At 47.1% G+C, this 16,850-nt stretch overlaps 1 protein-coding gene across 2 annotated transcripts in view; it reads right to left on the bottom strand.

Annotated features, from left to right (window-relative positions):
* COG2 (component of oligomeric golgi complex 2) overlaps positions 1 to 16,850 on the bottom strand; it is a 45,488-nt gene that overhangs the window by 11,096 nt on the left and 17,542 nt on the right. For both annotated transcript variants that reach the window (XM_077751647.1, XM_077751648.1), the window contains exons 5-11: positions 16,435 to 16,538; positions 13,822 to 13,930; positions 13,090 to 13,269; positions 11,335 to 11,459; positions 7,367 to 7,493; positions 5,433 to 5,572; positions 606 to 667 (exon numbers count right to left, since the gene is read on the bottom strand). In XM_077751647.1, coding sequence (XP_077607773.1) covers positions 606 to 667; positions 5,433 to 5,572; positions 7,367 to 7,493; positions 11,335 to 11,459; positions 13,090 to 13,269; positions 13,822 to 13,930; positions 16,435 to 16,538 — 847 coding nt within the window. The remainder of the gene's footprint in view (positions 1 to 605; positions 668 to 5,432; positions 5,573 to 7,366; positions 7,494 to 11,334; positions 11,460 to 13,089; positions 13,270 to 13,821; positions 13,931 to 16,434; positions 16,539 to 16,850) is intronic.

The following is a 16,850-nucleotide window of genomic DNA, read 5'->3' as shown; positions in this document are numbered from 1 at the left end:
TCTTATATTCTTAAATAATTTAGTTTCAATTTTGTTTTAATTCCAGAGTAGTCAACATAGAGCGTTATGCTCGTTTCAGGTGCACAATACAGCGATTCAACAATCCCATACGCTACTCGCTGCTCGAGGTAAGTGTACTGTCTCCATCCCCTATTTCACCCATGGTCCAGCCCCCTCCCCTCTGGGGACCACCAGTTTGTTCTATCTGAGAGTCTGTGCTTTGGTTTGTTTCCTTGTTCATTCGTTTTGTTTCTAAAGCTCCACCATGCAACTGGAATTATATTGTATCTGTCTCTGTCCAAATGGCTTATTTCACTCAGCATTACACTCTAGCTCTATCCATATCATTGCAAATGGCAAGGTTTTGTTCTTTTTTATGGCTGAGTAACATTCCATTCTTCTATAAAGCAGCTCTATGAACCAAAAGACTTGCTTTTAGCCTCTTTAAAAAAAAAGAAAGAGGTTGAGCTATGTTTTTCAGGTCTAACGTACTATACAACAAACAGAAGGTGGAAGTACCCTGAGCACATGAAAGCTTGGGTAAGTGCTGAGCTTAACTGATGCCCTGAGTGACATCTTGCCATTGATCACTTTACGGAAATTACCTGGGGCATTCTCCAATTCGTCTGTAAGTGCTGCTTCTAAGGATCCTGCGATTTCCCTAAATCTGAGATAAAAACAAGAACACGGATTAGGGTTTATGCTGCTGCTGGGCGCCGGTACCTACCAGTCCTCCCTTCCTCCGCTGGCCTGCCCCGAAGTCTGACACTCTTACAGGTGCCCAGCCGGCCCCAGAAGGCCTACTCTCCCATTTTTTAAAACTGAGCAAGGAATACGTTTCTCCTGATTAAGCCACTGTCATGTAGATTTCTCTGTTACTTGCAGCTGACTGGAATCACAACCAACCCCATGCTTTTCAAACTAAACAAACCACCCAGTTAAACCTCCATCAAGAAGTAGCGTCGGGCAAGTCCCATGTGGCTGTGGTCGGGTGTCATCACCTCACAGCCACAGGCGCTGCCGCCGTAGGAAAAGAAAGGAAACGTCCCTCAAGTAAGGAATGGGAAGGCTGGGCTCAGATTGGTTTGCAGTGTGAGAAAAGTCGCCGCGAGCAGCCGCATGTGCGGCTAAGTGTCTCGTGCTGTCTGGTCCCAGCCCTGCTGGCACTGCCACCAGCCATCTGTGCTACCACTCCCCAGGTCCGTCCTCCTGGGTCTCAGCTGGACCACCGGGCAGCGCACCGTCCGCTCACCGAACTCTGTTTTAATAACTATGTGGGCACAGCTGTAGGACTCTGTGACACGAAAGCAGTGTGTTTTTAAACAGGCTGTGCGTGTGGCATCGTGTCCTGACCATATAACCTCTGCCGTCAGACCTTCCCCGGCACACCTGTCACCCGTTAATTCCCTTGCCAGCCATACGTGCTGACATCGCTCAAGATGAATTTCCCTAATTGAGCATTCTGGGTTGTTTAGAGCATACGTTTTCCCAGAGCAGTTCAGAGACGGAGCTTAAGGAATCTGTCTGGAGGGTGAAAGGGACAGCACGTCACCCTCTGTTAACATGCAACACAGCCCAGAGCCCCAGACCCTGGGCCGCCCCAAACTGTCAGAGCTGGCTGCTTCCCGCTCCCCAGAAGGAAAGGAGCCCTCCCTCCTACTGCCCAGGGAGCCCGCTGGTGGGGGGCGTGGGGGGGGGGGGGGGCAAGCGGGAGGGAGAAAGGTGGGGTAGGGAAGGGAGCCTAGGAGACCAGCCTGAGAATGGCAGCAAATGGGGACGGTGACCCCGCGCCCAGGAAAGAGAAGGGACAAGCGACGCCTGCAGCCAGGACAGCACACTGGCCCCAGGTGTCTGCCTCTGGCCCCTCACGCCGCTTTTTTCAAAACCTACACCAATTCCAGAGAGGAAGCGCTGATAGCAAAAAGGCCCGAGAGCTAACCTGGCTTCGTTTCCGGGAAAACCCGGGAGCAACCTGCGTGGCCCCCAGTAAGGAAGTGGTTCCGTAAATTCTATAATGTGGGACCAATGAGAAGAACAAATGTAATCGGTGGGGAGCAAAGACACAGAACACAAAGTTCTGTGTGCTCATCTGCTGACCAGAAGGACGTTGGCGGGAGAAGTCGGCAGGGCCGGATGCCGCCGGAGTCCGCTACCTCAACGCCTCGACGCGGCCGTCAGACCGTGCGGCCAAGTGGACACACTCACGACAGTGACACTACACAGGTCACCTGGCAGAGCTGTGCCTCCCCGGCCGGGAGCCCAGCAGCAGCCCCTCACGCAGCTGTGCTGGCAGTTAACCTCCAGGACCCAGGCGACGTGTTACTGTCCGCGGAAAACGGCAAAAAGCGTGAGGCTACTCTGGAAACGCCCAAGAAGCCGCGGTGGAGTTGGTGCGTGTGCGTGTGATGCCATCCGGCTCCCGCTAGTCCTAGCGCCTAGTCCTGTAACGAAGGCGACCCCAAGCAGAACGTTCCTACCTTCTTAAATCTGGGCTGGGGGAAGGCCTCTAGATCTATTCCTCGTGCATGCCACAGGTATGCAATCGCCCCAAAGCGCATCAGTAAAAAAAAAGAGCGGCAAAGATAATGGTGTCGGACGTCGCGATCTCGCCTGGTGGTGTCAGAAGCGTCACGGGGCACGTCTCTACTCTGCACACACGTGCTCGGGGGCAAAGGGAAAGCATGTCGGTGTCGCAGAGAGCCCACATCACTGAGGAGGATACACGGTATGTCCAGCGTGTACCGAATATAATACGTGCACGATGAATGTTCTGGGGGTTATAGAATGTTCTAGAAAGACTTCCACTGAAGATGATGGAGAACTTAGCCTTTGGCATCTCACGGTCTGAGCCTAGTCTCTGGGTAGCGACCAGCTCTCTGCACTGGAGACCATTTGGGTAACATTTGCATTTACTTTCTTGTGAGAAACTGAGTCGTAAACTTTTTTTTTTTTAAGTTTACTTATTCATTTTGAGAGAAAGAACGAGCAAGCATGAGTGAGCGTGAGCAGAGGAGGGGAAGAGAGAGAGAGAATGAGAGAGAATCCCAAGCAGGCTCCATGCTGTCCTCTCATGAACGGCGAGATCACGACCTGAGCTGAAGTCAAGTTGGCTTAACCCATTGAGCCACCCAGGCGCCCCTAAACTTGCTTTCTAACTACGCCTATGTGAACAAGTGAGATGAAGGCCCAGCAGGGCATCAGGAACAGTGAGGGGCTCAAGTGCACTCTCCGACGGGGCTGGCCGGAAGTGCCATCTTGGTTCCTGAGATGATGGGGACACAGGCACACAGTCAGACTGGGGGCGTGAGCTTCTTCCCGAGGGAGCAATGTTCATATTTCTCCCTCCAGACACATGACAGTGCACCCCATGGGCTTTTAGGTTTCCTTTAAATGACCCTGAAGTGAATCCGACAGCAATGTAACTCTGACCCTAGTCATGTTTGTGGAACTTTCGGTCACCGCTCAGAGTAAATAGTGTGACCCCTGGTAAAAATCAATAGAGCAGTCCTACAAAGTACTGCTTGAATTTAGTTTTTTAAATGGAAAAACAAACATAGGAAACACAAGCTCCACACTTCGTAACTCAAACGTCATTTTAAAAATTTCACAAATTTTAAAATAATGGTTTGCAAAGAAAAGTTGATCAATCCTTTGGATTGATTACTGTTAAAATCCGCTGAAGGTACAAAATCTTTCGGGGAACTGACTGACTTTGAACCTAGCTCGGCTGGTCCTGTGAGAGGCAGCTGAGGGGCGGCTATGCTGTCGCGGGCCTGGCTGAGCCCAAAACGGCCGCCAGAGCTCCAGGAGGGCAGGTCTGGGGTGGGGGTGGAGGGGCGCGACAGTGCGGGATCCCCAAAGGTGGGGTCACGGGATCTGGGGAACCGACTAGGAAGAGGAGTTTGGGAGGCAGCAGGCAGGACTGTGTGATGTGATGGTACTGGACGTCTAAAGCAATCTAACTGCAGACTGGACCACAGAAGAAATCGGAGATGTTTCTTCCCTAGTGCAGTCATCTGTCTATATATACGTGTGTGTGTGTGTATTACTCCCAATTTTATTTTAATTTTAGAGAGAGAAACAGACAGACCACACAAGCAGGGAAGAAGGGCAGAGAGAGAATCTCAAGTAGGCTCCATGCTCAGCGCTGAGCCTGATGGGGCTTGACCCCATGATCCTGGAATCACGATCTAAGCCAATTATCAACAGTTGGACCTAAACGACTAAGCCACTGAGGCGCCCCTCTACTGCAGTCTTACATTGTCAATTAATATGTCACTTTTTAAAATTCTGCTCCTGAATCAAAAGGGCTTCTTGTCCTGGGCTGATCGTGATTACCCTATTAACAACCACTCCAGCGCAGTCCATGAACACCTTAGAAGAACAAATCCTTAATTTCCTACCGAGAGACAAGCTACGTGGTGATGTCACGTTGGCAAATGAAGCATAAAATACAGCGTGGTATGAGAGAGGGCGCATCACTAACGTTCTGATAATTGCGACTGCGTTATCAGAAGCTGATTACATACATTCTCAATTGCAATTATAATCAAGGTACCTAATCCTAATATACTCCCCCCCCCGCCCTCCGGAATTTTCCCTCAGAACTCTAGGGAAAAGGACCGCATTGTAACAAATGAAAGCATTCAGCCATTTAAACAAAAAGCCTACAACTCTTTACAGACCATCCTAACTAAAACGCTCCAGTTCATGTCATTCTGTGAAGGAACTTACCATGACCTTGCTCAAGACTGCAAAAACGGCTGTTTTTGTCTGTTTTCCTAACAGAACATATGTTGCTAAGAGTTTACCCTAAATTTCCCCCAACAGTTTATCAAGGCACTCATTTACATACGTGGTACCATCACGACATCTGTTGGAAGTGTCACCATTTTCCAGAGTAGAGAAAACAAATGTCAAAGATTATAAAGAAAGCCAAAGAATAACGAGGATTCATATCAACGGAATGATGGAACCAGCCATGAAGGATAGTTAAGGCGGTGCATCTCCCCCACTCTCTCTAAGGAAAAAAATGGTACAGAGAAGCCAACGACAGACTGGGGCCAGGCCTCTGCTCAGCAAAGAGGGTGGTGAAAAGGGCAAACCGGACAGGGTGCCGCTGCGGGGCCCCTACTGTCCACCTGCTTGTGGTGAATGAAGACACGCCGCAGGGGACGGAGCAGGGCTGGAACCCACCTCCGTCCAAGGCGGGCGTTCTCAGACCTTTAATTACCAAATGGTTTTTCTGGCACGCAAACGAGAACGCAGGCAATCCTGATACTTCCTGCTCGTTCCCACTTCAGATCTTGTTTCCCAAGGACAGTACGATGATCTCAAAGGACTGTTTACTGGAGGCGATGCCCTGAACCAGTACTCCAATCCCTTCCTACTTCGGAAGGCCAGAGATGGGGAGGAAGGAATAAATTACTGACCTTATTTGAAAATAAACAGGCAAGTTCCACTTATTATTGAAGCTGTGGTAGGCGGGATGTGCTCTTAATCTCCGCACGCTGGCCTGTGTTCCACACTGCTGCTCAAACGCTCTCACAAAATCCATGCTTACGGTGTATTTCTAAAATAAGAAGAGAGGGAATTTTCATTGTGAGCAAACTGACCAGAAACGGGTACATACAGGGAAACCTGTAATCAGGATAAAGATGGGGAATGCACTGACGCGTAGTTTCTGGAGCTGACAGAGACCTGAAGAGAGCGTCCTTCCGAGGTCCTGACTTGAAAATCAGGCACTGCCCAAAGCGGTTCGGTGACATGCCCAAGGTTTTACGTGGCAAGGCCACCCTGGAAACCCAGCGCTCTCATCCTCTAGGGCATCCCTAGCCCAGTCCACCGGAACTGGAAGAGACCGTAAATTAAGGGATGTAATGTCACTCCTGAAGGGGCAGACCATTTTTAAAAGGCAAGAACCAAAGCAAGTGAGCGATCCCGGGACTGCCACAGACCGCAGAGCACGCCAACAGACACGGAGCTAACGCCACCACGAAGAGCCGTGGCTGAAGCTTCCTTAACATTCATCACCTGCGTGCTGTCCCCCAAACTATATCCTTTAATGTGACCCACAAACCACCCACCCAGGTAATGACTGTTGTTATGATTTTAAGAAAATTTACCCAAAGACAAAGCTAAGAAACCGCAGAAACTGCACCCGCTCGCTCAGCAGGGCAGAACTGCAGTTGTTAGAAATTGTGCACTCCTCTGTGGGTCCTCCAGTCCCCACAGGCTCTATGGGGACCACGTGTGACTCTCCATGTCCTTTGGGACACCCACCCATTCACCGGAACATCCCCAAGTCTGCGCTGGGCAGGAATTTTGGTTCACGAAACATTACAGGCTTTTCATTTCTTTCAACTGACTGGTCGAGGTGTGAGGAGTTGCTACTAAGGTATTCCATCCTCTGGGGACAGAGGTATACAGACCTCTGCACGAGGAGACGCTAAAGGAACACAAAATAGCTCTGTCCTCGTGAGAAGTACGACACAGTGAGCCTGAGAGCTGAAAGCATCTATTGAAAGGAACTGACCGATGCTATGCTTGCTGGAAACAGACCCGGCAACATTAAGTGCTTTGAATTCTAAGGTCAAAGTGCTGCGGGAAGGTTTCCTTTCTGAGCCGAAGCATCTGAGCGTAATGTGATCGGCACAACTCCAGAGTACAGTGAAACGTAAAGGATCTTAAACGGTTAATGCCTGAGGCCACGGTTATCATTCTGCTTCCGGGATCTGTTTGTAAAAGCCCTATTTTTTAAAATAATGAAAATCACTATCCCACAAGTCACTGAGATTGATACCACGTGATCACCTTATTCTGCGTACCGTAATGCTGAATGATTAGTCGGAACAGGGAAGTGGTATTTCTGCGATGATACGACTCCAAATGTGCCATCGAATCTGTTTTGAAGGCCAGCAGGCCCCAGGCTCACCATACCTTACTGTCTGCCTCTCACCACTTCACGAATTAACAAGGAGTTTAAAATCCGATCAATACCTTCTGTTTTCCTTTCAAATTACACCGTGTGCATCAGCAAACCTAATTTTTCATGGAAAACCACTGCAGAGGGACTGGCTTTTAATGGTCTTCAGGATCTTTTTTAAAAGGTGAGAAAATAACGAACACATCTAGTCACAGTTGTGCCTAGGCTGAATTTTACTAGACATTTAAAATTATAGTCTATAATCCCAACAGGATCAGAGACCAATCCTTGGGTGAAACATTCTGTGTACTTTAAGGACGTGCTCACTCATGAACTCAAATTTTTATTTCTGAAAAACCACAGAAAGAAGCTGTGCAGAAAGCATGATTATTCGCAAGCCTCTGGTTAGTGTCAAGAATCAAGACGATGGAGGAAAAGTACCTTGTGAAATGCATCAGGATTTCCGGGATTGAAAAGAGAAGGCAGTTTTTCTTCTAATCCTCGTACTATTTCTGGCCAGACAGAATTCACCAAAAAATCGTATCCAGGAACACTATTGCCTTTCTCACTGTAAGATAAGAGCAATGCTTCAGTCAGATAACACTGTACCCTCCTGTTTACAAGGGACAAAATTCTATCGTGGTATTTTAACTGAAGTTCCTCAGCCTAAAATTTATTTCAACCCTTTTTTTTTTTTTTTTTAACTGTATGTCAGTTAGCTTGTTGATAGCCACAAACTTCTATGTTACTCCTGGATCCCAGTCTCACCTTGAACCTGAACGTCTTCTGTATTCTGACTCCTATACTTATCACACAGGAGAGCAAGCTGGTGTCAAGGATAAGGCAAAACTCCTACATCAAATTGGCTTGATAGGATTTCTCCCCTCAAATAGGCTATCATATTTACACTCAGTCTTGGAAAAGAAGTAGTCTAATAACACAAGAAAAGCAATCATTGCATTCGGTCTTTTTTTTTTTTGAGAGAGAAAGAGAGAGAGAGAGAGAGAGAGAAAGTGTGAGTGGAGCAGGGGCAGAGAGAGAGAGAGAGAGAGAGACACGGGATCCAGAACACGCTCCAGGCTCTGAGCTGTCAGCACAGAGCCTGATATGGGGGCTCGAACCCACGAACCGTGAGATCATGACTGAGCCAAAGCTGGACGGTGAACCCCTCTATGCACTGAATCTTAATACCACTAAGCTCTAAAGCCCTGCAAATTATGCTAATTTACCAATTACTAACAGCTTGGTGAAGATTAACCTATCTTTAAGATAGTTCCCAAATTCTATGACTATTCCATGTAAAATCTTGAACAATTCCTGACTAAAAAAAAAAAAAACTTGTCACATTCATGTTTTTGGTTTATCCATGCTTTATTTCACATTTTTTTTTAAAATGTTTTATTTATTTCTAGGAGAGAGAGAGACAGCGTGAACAGGGGAGGGTCAGAGAGAGAGGGAGTCACAGACTGAAACAGGCTCCAGGCTCCGAGGGCAGTCAGCACAGAGCCCGACGCGGGGCTCGAACCCACAAACCGCGAGATCATGACCTAAGCGAAAGTCGGACGCTCAACCGACTAAGCCACCCAGGCGCCCCTATTTCACATTTTTTACCAAAAGGCTGGACTCTGGATTTCTAATTCACAGACTTAGATGAGAGGCAACACTGAGATAAAAGCATTCACTCAGAAGCCAGAGTACCTGGGTTCAAATCATGGGCCTTTTACCCTCTGTGTTTTGTTTTCTTCATCTTTAAGTTGAGACGACAGGATGGACATCATAGGCCCTTTATGTGGGCTAATATTTGGAAACCATTTAGGCTTGTGCCTAGCATACTGTGCTGTGTTGAGGGGTTAAATATATTAAGTAAATACATAAGTAAGACAGACTCCTTAAGTTTTCTCTTGAACTTAAAGACACAAAAATAACTTCTAGGTAAATGCCATCTCACTGACTACACTCTGATTGTTGTATATTGAGTAATTCAATGCTCAATTTTAAGATAATTTTCTTTAACGGCAGCTAGCAATTCAATATTTGGCCTTTTTTTTAGTTTTTATTTATTTAGGCAATCTCTACAACCAACGAGGGGCTCAAACTCATGACCCTGAGATCAAGAGTCACACGCTCCTCTGACTGAGCTGGCCAGGTGCCCCGATATACAGTCTTATTTCAGCAAAACTGGGAGTTCTGTAGCTAAGTTGTGATATGAAATTGGGTTTTAACATGATGGCATTAAAAATAAAGAAAAAAGGGGCGCCTGGGAGGCTCAGTCAGTTAAGTGTCTGACTTTGGCTCAGGTCAGGATCTTGGGGTTTGTGAGTTCGAGCCCTGCGTCGGGCTCTGTGCTGATAGTTCAGAGCCTGAAGCCTGCTTCGGATTCTGTGTTTCCCTTTCTCTCAAAAATAAACAAACAGGAAGGGGGACCTGGGTGGCTTAGTCGGTTAAGCGTCCGACTTTCGCTTAGGTCATGATCTCGCGGTTCGTGGGTTCGAGCCCCGCGTCGGGCTCTGTGCTGACAGCCAGCTCAGAGCCTGGAGCCTGTTTCAGTCTGTGACTCCCTCTCTCTCTGACCCTCCCCTGCTCACGCTGTCTCTCTCTCTCTCTCTCTTAGAAATAAATAAAACATTTAAAAAAAATAATAAACAAACATTAAAAAGCCTTTTTTAAAAATTAAAATAGAGATAAAAGCTTTCATAATTTTCCTTCTTAGCAAAAATTATCAGGATAGATAATTTAGATAATTTATCTAAAGACAGATTGTCCAGGAAGCCATGCCTTACTGTCCAGCAAGGGCTACCAAGCCATCTTACTATAGTGAAGNACACGGCACAGGGTTTCCTTGACTCGTGACGGAGTTACAGCCCAATAAACCCACCGCAAGTTGAAAATATCATAGGCCGAAAATGCATCTAATACACTAAACCTACGGAACATCAGAGCCCAGGCCAGCCCACCTCCAATGTGCTCGAACGCTCACAGCAGCCCACAGGAAAGCCTATTTTACGATGAAGGGTTGGCTAGCTTGCGTAACTCGCTGACTCCCACATTGAAAGTGAGAATCCGAACGGTGTAAGTGTGTCGGTTGCTGACCCTCATGGTGGCACGGCGGGCTGGGAGCTGTGCCCGCTGCCACTGTGCAGTGTCACGAGAGCGGACACCCATTGCCAGCCTGGGAAAAGATCCACATTCAAAATCTGCAGTATGGTTTCTGCTGAATGTGTATCGCTTTTGCACCATCGTTAAAGTCAAAAAATCCTAAGCTGAGCTCGCCTAGAGCCTGTCTTCGGATTCTGTGTCTCCCTCTCTCTCTGACCCTCCCCCGCTCATGCTGTCTCTCTCGCTCTCTCTCTCTCAAAAATAAATAAAAAACATTAAAAAAAATCCTAAGCTGAACCACTGTGAAGTCAGCGATCTTCTGTACAAGTTGTGTGAGGGAAGGTCAAGTGCTACTGTTTGGCCAGGGACCTCAGAGGTATGGGGCAGGCGGTGGAGTTCCATAGCAGGAAGTTCTACTGTGAAGAACCATCAGGACTGGAGCATTAAGGGCCTCACGGGCTGTGCAAAGAAGGCTGATGTTCCTCTGTAAGCAACGAGAAGCCATTAAAGACTTATGAAGGCGGCAGAGTTCCGGGCAGATGTGACAGCCGAGGGCTGCACTGAAGAGGGGCAAGTGGAGTCAAGGAGGCCAGGAGGGGAGAGCTTGTTATTCCAAAGAAAACATGACAAAGGCCTGGGCCAGAATATGTGAAACAGAATGGGATATTTATGAAGCAGAACTGGAAAGTCATGGGAATGAAACAAAAGAGGGAGGGGAAACTGAAGATAACCTTAATCACAATTAGCACAAAACTTGCTGAATTAAGCTGACGGGCACCTGGGTGGCACAAGTCAGTTAAGCGTCCGACTCTTGGTTTCAGCTCAAGTCATGATCTCGCGGTTCCTGAGTTCGAGCCCCGCGTGGGCTCTGCATTGACAGAGCACAGCCTGCTCAGGATTCTCTCTCTCTCTGCCCCTCCCCTTCTCAAGCTCGCTCACTCACTCTTTCTCCCTCTCTCTCCCTCCCTCCCTCCAAATAAATTAAAACAAAACAAAACTTGTTGACTTCAGCTGAGTTGATATTTACAGACCTCAGAATAATGGAAGGAAACCAATTTTGATTTCAAACCTGGTTAAGGAAAACGTATAGAGAAGGCAAAGGTAGGGGTTTGGGATTCAGAGAAATGCAGCCTCCAAGATGAGCTCCTACTATTAGTTTCCACATCCGCCTCATGGTATTGGTAACAATTCAACAGGAAAGCGCCCACGTTCCCAGTTCAGACAAGACGGCCCATAAGCAGTAGTGCACTGGGAACTACTGGGCACACTCGCCGCCGAGCTGGGCTGAGCGGAAGTACAGCAGCTTAAGTTACCTTGAGATGGCCCCTCCCGTGACTTCTCGAAGAAGGCGGCAATGGTGAGGAACGAACTCCAGGAGCTTATCATACATGATCTGAAGGCCATTCGGATCAGACTCAACAATCTGTTCTACAATCACCTATCAAAAGGAGCATCATTTTTTTAAAAGCACCTAAAAGAAAAGTACGAACTATATACTACAGAGAAAAGAAGAGAGGAATCCTTAAAAGCACAATTCCTCATGTCCACCCTCCTCCCCAACTGACATGCTTTCTTAAACAGAAGGTAAATAACCGCCACCCCAAACACCAGCTCCTAGGATTAGGGGACAGAGTTCTGACCCTGGGGGAGACAAAGGCTGGGTGGCAGAGACTGGCCTGAGGCCGAAACACCACACACACTCATCTACTTCCTGTCTGAGCTTGAAAGCAAAATACTGTGTCTGACAGCAGCTCTGTGCTGTCTTGACCTTGGCCTTGCCGTCTACCACCAGATCAGGGAAAAGGGTTGAGACAGAGAATGATGGAAGAAAACACATCTTCTTTTACTTTATTATTTCATGTTTTTGTGGGAAAGGTGAGAGTCAAGAAGTAAAGGAAAAGCTTAGAATACAAACGTGGCGATAGTCCATTTCATATGCCACTGAAACTTAAAATATTTTCTTAACTTAGTACATTAGACTCAGTTCAATGAAAAGGGCATAAATTAGCGACTAAAATATTTTCACTTACTGATAAAGCATAAAGTAGGCAATCGGTCTTTTACACGCCCATAGAAATAGCTAGGAAACGTAACAGGCTACACACATGGAATCGACAGATCGTTTATTTTTAGTAATCCTAATGACGTTGAGAGGATTACTGAAATTAATCCTGACATTTCACTTTTACCAAAAGGATTCTGTCCCATTTTAAAAATGGAAGACTTTCATCCTGAAGTCACAGCGTGGAGCAGCTTTACTCTTACGGGGTCAGGAAGATCGTTCACACTGACTGGTAACTGTGAGGGAGTCTTCAAACACAGCTTTATGACTTCTATCAGTTTGAACCAGACGGAACTTGCCATTGTCTAGGTCGGAAATTGTTGGCAACACCGTATGATACGACCTATGTTCTGGCTCCCCAAAGGCAGGATATACTTGCTGCCTGTAACTTAACTCTACCCTGACAGCTGAAGGGTACTGGGTAACCAAGTTCCGGATTTAAGATACTACACTGTTAATCTGCCCATAGAAGCCCTTTGCCTTCGACTATTCCCTCCTTCCCACCTCCCTGGCCTGGCAAACTCCACCATGGTTTTCAACACGTAGGTCCAATCTAGTCTGTGAAGACACCTCCCTCCCAGACTTTCCAAGCCCACCAGGCTGTCCGCACTCTGCCACCAGGCACGCTCACTGCGGAGGGGTCCTCAGCCTAACTGTCCTACTCCGCTACCCTAGCGGTGCAAAAATACTTTTTCACAACTTCACTGACGTACAACTGACACACCCTAAAACAGACCTGAAAACGTCCTGATCCGTACCTTCTCCCTAGGCGAGACCCTCACCCCCACGGTATTAAGGTGATCCCTGGGCCATGCCATCGCTAGAGAATACTGGAGATCATGATGACTGTAACCAGCGGGACCGACCGTTTCTTACAGCTGACAGTGCGGTGACTGTGAGAATCCGTACAGAGAGAGAGCTCTGACCGGTTGGTCACACCCAAGGAAGAACCCAAGTCAGAGCAGACGCCCTAGGGGTGTCTGAAGGAAGAAACGAGTGCACACACCTCATCCATGTATGGTTTCACCAGAACTTGACCCACTAATGCCTCGGCATCCCGCGTCTTGTCAATCGTGGCGTAGGTCCGCAAGCAGTGCCGTATTATATCAACGCTGGAGGTGCGGAGCCCTTCCAACAGTAGGCCTTCCAGGGACTGCTGCAACATGGCTGTAATGCCAGCTATCCGCTGCAAGAGAAAACAGCTGTGAAGAAAGTTCCAGGAGGAGCGATTTCTAAAAATTCAAAGATATATATATATAATAAGCCTCTTATTCTACTAGAATATACGTAAGATGAAAATACCAACATTTTCTGGAGAGTTAACAGGGAGACCTCTTCTCTACAATTTCTTTACAAGTAAATCTTCGCTTCATCAAAGATATGACAAAAAGTTATCTTCCTATTAGGCTATAGAGTAAATCTGACAACCGTGTTTAAACCCAGCCAAGGGCCTGGGATAAATTAATTCTGACCACATCATATAATGTGTCAAGTTACATGAAATTCAGAATTAATTTTACTCATATAATTTGGAGAATATGCTTGTCTTTACGCAAAATCTACCTAACACGATACGAAAAAAAAGCAGGGTCCCCAGAAACAAAAACTGAAAGAAAAAATTCAAAGCTAGCTTCAAAATACTGTATGGCCACAATGATCAGGGACAGTATGAGATTAAACTAAAATCATTCAGCAAATTCCCAAGGAGCAAACTGTGAAAATCTAAACCAACACTTACTGGTCTTACTTTGTCCAAGAGAGGCATGCCTTTGCTTTGAACTGCATGAAACTGTAACTGGTTAAATTCTGTGGCAATTCTCTCCAAAATCTGTCCAGTCAAAAGTGGGCTAGTAGAGACAATTCCCAGAGTTATTTCATTTCCAAGAGACTGTTATCACCCAATCAGCAACAGTCAGGCTTCAGCGCCCACCGTGTCGTAACTTCCTTTGGAGCATTCTCCCACAGACCCCTCGTCACAAGGTGAAAGCTAATGTACCTTCCGCACCGTCAATTTTCACGACAAGCAGTGAGTGTAGCACATTCTAGGTGTGGTGGGGAGATTGTTATGTACAAGCCACTGCCACTGCCTGCTCCCAGCCACAGGGCCCGCACACGCAGCAGGGGCTGGACCGGGTCAGTGTGGGTGCAGCTGCGTGTTTCCAGCACGTTCCTCAGGCTCTCCCATTCATTACGTCTTCATCTCTCACCCCTTCTCTCTCGCGCCCTGTCCTGAATCATTCATACCTGAATCCTCTTCTTCTCGACCTGCCTCAGTCTCTCTCCTTCCAAAACACCTCTAATACATCTAAGGCACCAAATCCTGTGGCCTCTTCAATAAAATAAAACTGGTCCTCCTGCAGCAATAAATGAAGTACCTCAGAGTAGCTTACTTTTAAACTTACATTTACCAAAGGGCAGAAAGGGCATTCCACATGCTCTGGGTCCTTACTGAGAAAACATTCATTTGTATCTGTGACCACGTGCAATAAATGCGTCCCCCGTGCCCCCAATCACATCGTAAAGCATCAACACCGCTCAAGAGGAAGTCGAATAGTAAAAGAAGAAAACAATAAAGGCACTGAAGCACTTGCTGGCTTTTCTAAGGCACCCCACCTCTGCCGACGCACAGGCCAACGCACAGCGAGGGGAAAAACCCATACCATCAGGAAACAGGACACACCACAGGGAGACCGGCAGCGATCCGCCCAGTCCTGTTTCCGCAGTGCCCAAGCCAGTGTAGACGGAAAGTGCCCGGCGTGACCAAACCCGAAGCCTCATCTCTCACTTGAACAGCCTAGCGTGGATTTCTTATTTATCGATTAGCTCCACGTTCCCTGGCCTAGCAAGCAAGCTGCAGTTACTATTCACCAACATGGCTCCGGCCTTCTTTTGTCTACAGCTCAAAGCCGCTGTTCCAAAGGGAAGAAAAAACCCCTCAAAGGTGACTCCGAGCAAGAAAGAGCATCACGTCTATTACACTAAAGGCAGAGCTGCCGGGAACAGTATCACAGAAATAGAAACCACTGAGGGGATTCTGAGAAAGGAACATGGCAGCAACGGGCAGAAACAGAAAGGACACTGCAAGGAGGGCGTCAGAGGCCGAGGAGAATGCAGCAGGAGGGGCTGTCAGCGCTGCTGGGGGGCAGGAAAGCAGAGCGGCTGAAGACAAACAGGGCCCCCTAGACTGGTGGGCATGGCCACTGCCAGGGTCTCCGACACACGCAGAGGAGGGGCGGATGCACAGGGCAGTGCGCTGAAGAAGCACACGGCACGTGGGGAGGACTCACTCACACACCTTGATTACGAAAGGAGGCAGGGGCCTGGGGCCCGAGAACCCCTTCCTCTGGGACGTCTCCCTTCCTTACCACGTGAGGAGAGGTGCGGCGCGTATGGACCCTTCCAAATTAAAAACATTAGTTCTAAAATTGCGAAATCCAACCAGCCTTTGTGGTGGGACGAAGCCTTTGAACTACAGGCATATGCAGTTTGGCCTCGGGTGGTTTTGCCTCATGATCCTGCATGACTCATGGGAAAATGTTAACAGCTATCAACGTGATTTCAAAAAAGGCTCCTGTTAGGCCCAGACTTCCTAAGGACGAGGGCCTATGTAGGCCAGGGGCAGCTGGGGGTCTCTCAGGGGTTGAGACAAGCTTGCAAGTGGAGTTGCCGTCAGCCTCACGCTCAGGGGACACAGGGCACCGCAGGACCCGCGCTTGGGCTGCTGGGCAGTACATGCGGGACAAGCCTGTGCTCCTCCCGCGGGTCTACGGCGCGTCCCACTGGTGCCAATGTGCCCTAACAACTCATTTCCCGAGACCCTCATCTACCAGGCTGACTGAAAATTCACACTAACAAGGTCACAGGATAATGAAGACAGCTGTCATCTTTCTCTTATTTCATAAGCTCTTTCTTTCTTGCTCGTAAAGTTCAACTAAACGTGTCCTGTACGGCTTCCGTTAACGACATAATGCTAGTGCAAAACACATCAATGGCTGACACCCTGGGCGTGTCTAGAGAAAATGCGAGAAAGATGAATGCTGTACCTGGAAGGTCAACAAGGATTTTGCTAGGTCTCAGGGAAAGTGATTCCAAACTGGAGGCGCACTGCCTCTGACCCCATTGGAACTACAGGGCCTCTGACCACAAAACGTTTAAAATGACATATTACAAACTTTACCATTTCACACACTCTCCTGGGGCTACCTTCCAAAATGTTAACCTACAGATCTGGATTTTCTTCTTACTCAGAAATGAATTCTAACTAAAACAAAACAAAACACAACAAAACCAATATTTAAACTGGATGTGAAGTATTAATTTATGTGCTATTCAGTAAAATAAAAAAACTTACCTGCTTGCTTCTAGTGCAGATGTTTCTTTAGAACTTTGAGAATTTAAGATTTTTTCAATTTTTTCAACTGACCGAATAACTTGTATAAGCCTCAACACACACATCTATAAAGATAAAAATTAAGCAAACAAAAAGTCATTATAATGTTTGATCTTAATCATCTTGTTTCCCATGCTGAGTGCAGGAAAATATAAAACCAAAAGTCAACTTTGAATATATACAGCATCCTACATTTTGAATATTTCTACGAAACTCTGGATTCCCAAGAATGCAAATCTTAATTTTGGTTTTCTGGAACAAGCATATTTGAATATTCAATTGCCAATTAATAGAAAAAAACAAAAACCAAACAAACAAAAAAACCCTAGACTTTTGCTTTCTCATACTCTGTACTCTTATTTCTTCTTTTTCTCATC

This window comes from Crocuta crocuta, unplaced genomic scaffold, assembly GCF_008692635.1.
Source record: "Crocuta crocuta isolate KB4526 unplaced genomic scaffold, BGI_CrCroc_1.0 scaffold59, whole genome shotgun sequence".
NCBI classification, from domain to species: Eukaryota; Metazoa; Chordata; class Mammalia; order Carnivora; family Hyaenidae; genus Crocuta; species Crocuta crocuta.
This window is presented reverse-complemented; position numbering and strand designations above follow the sequence as displayed.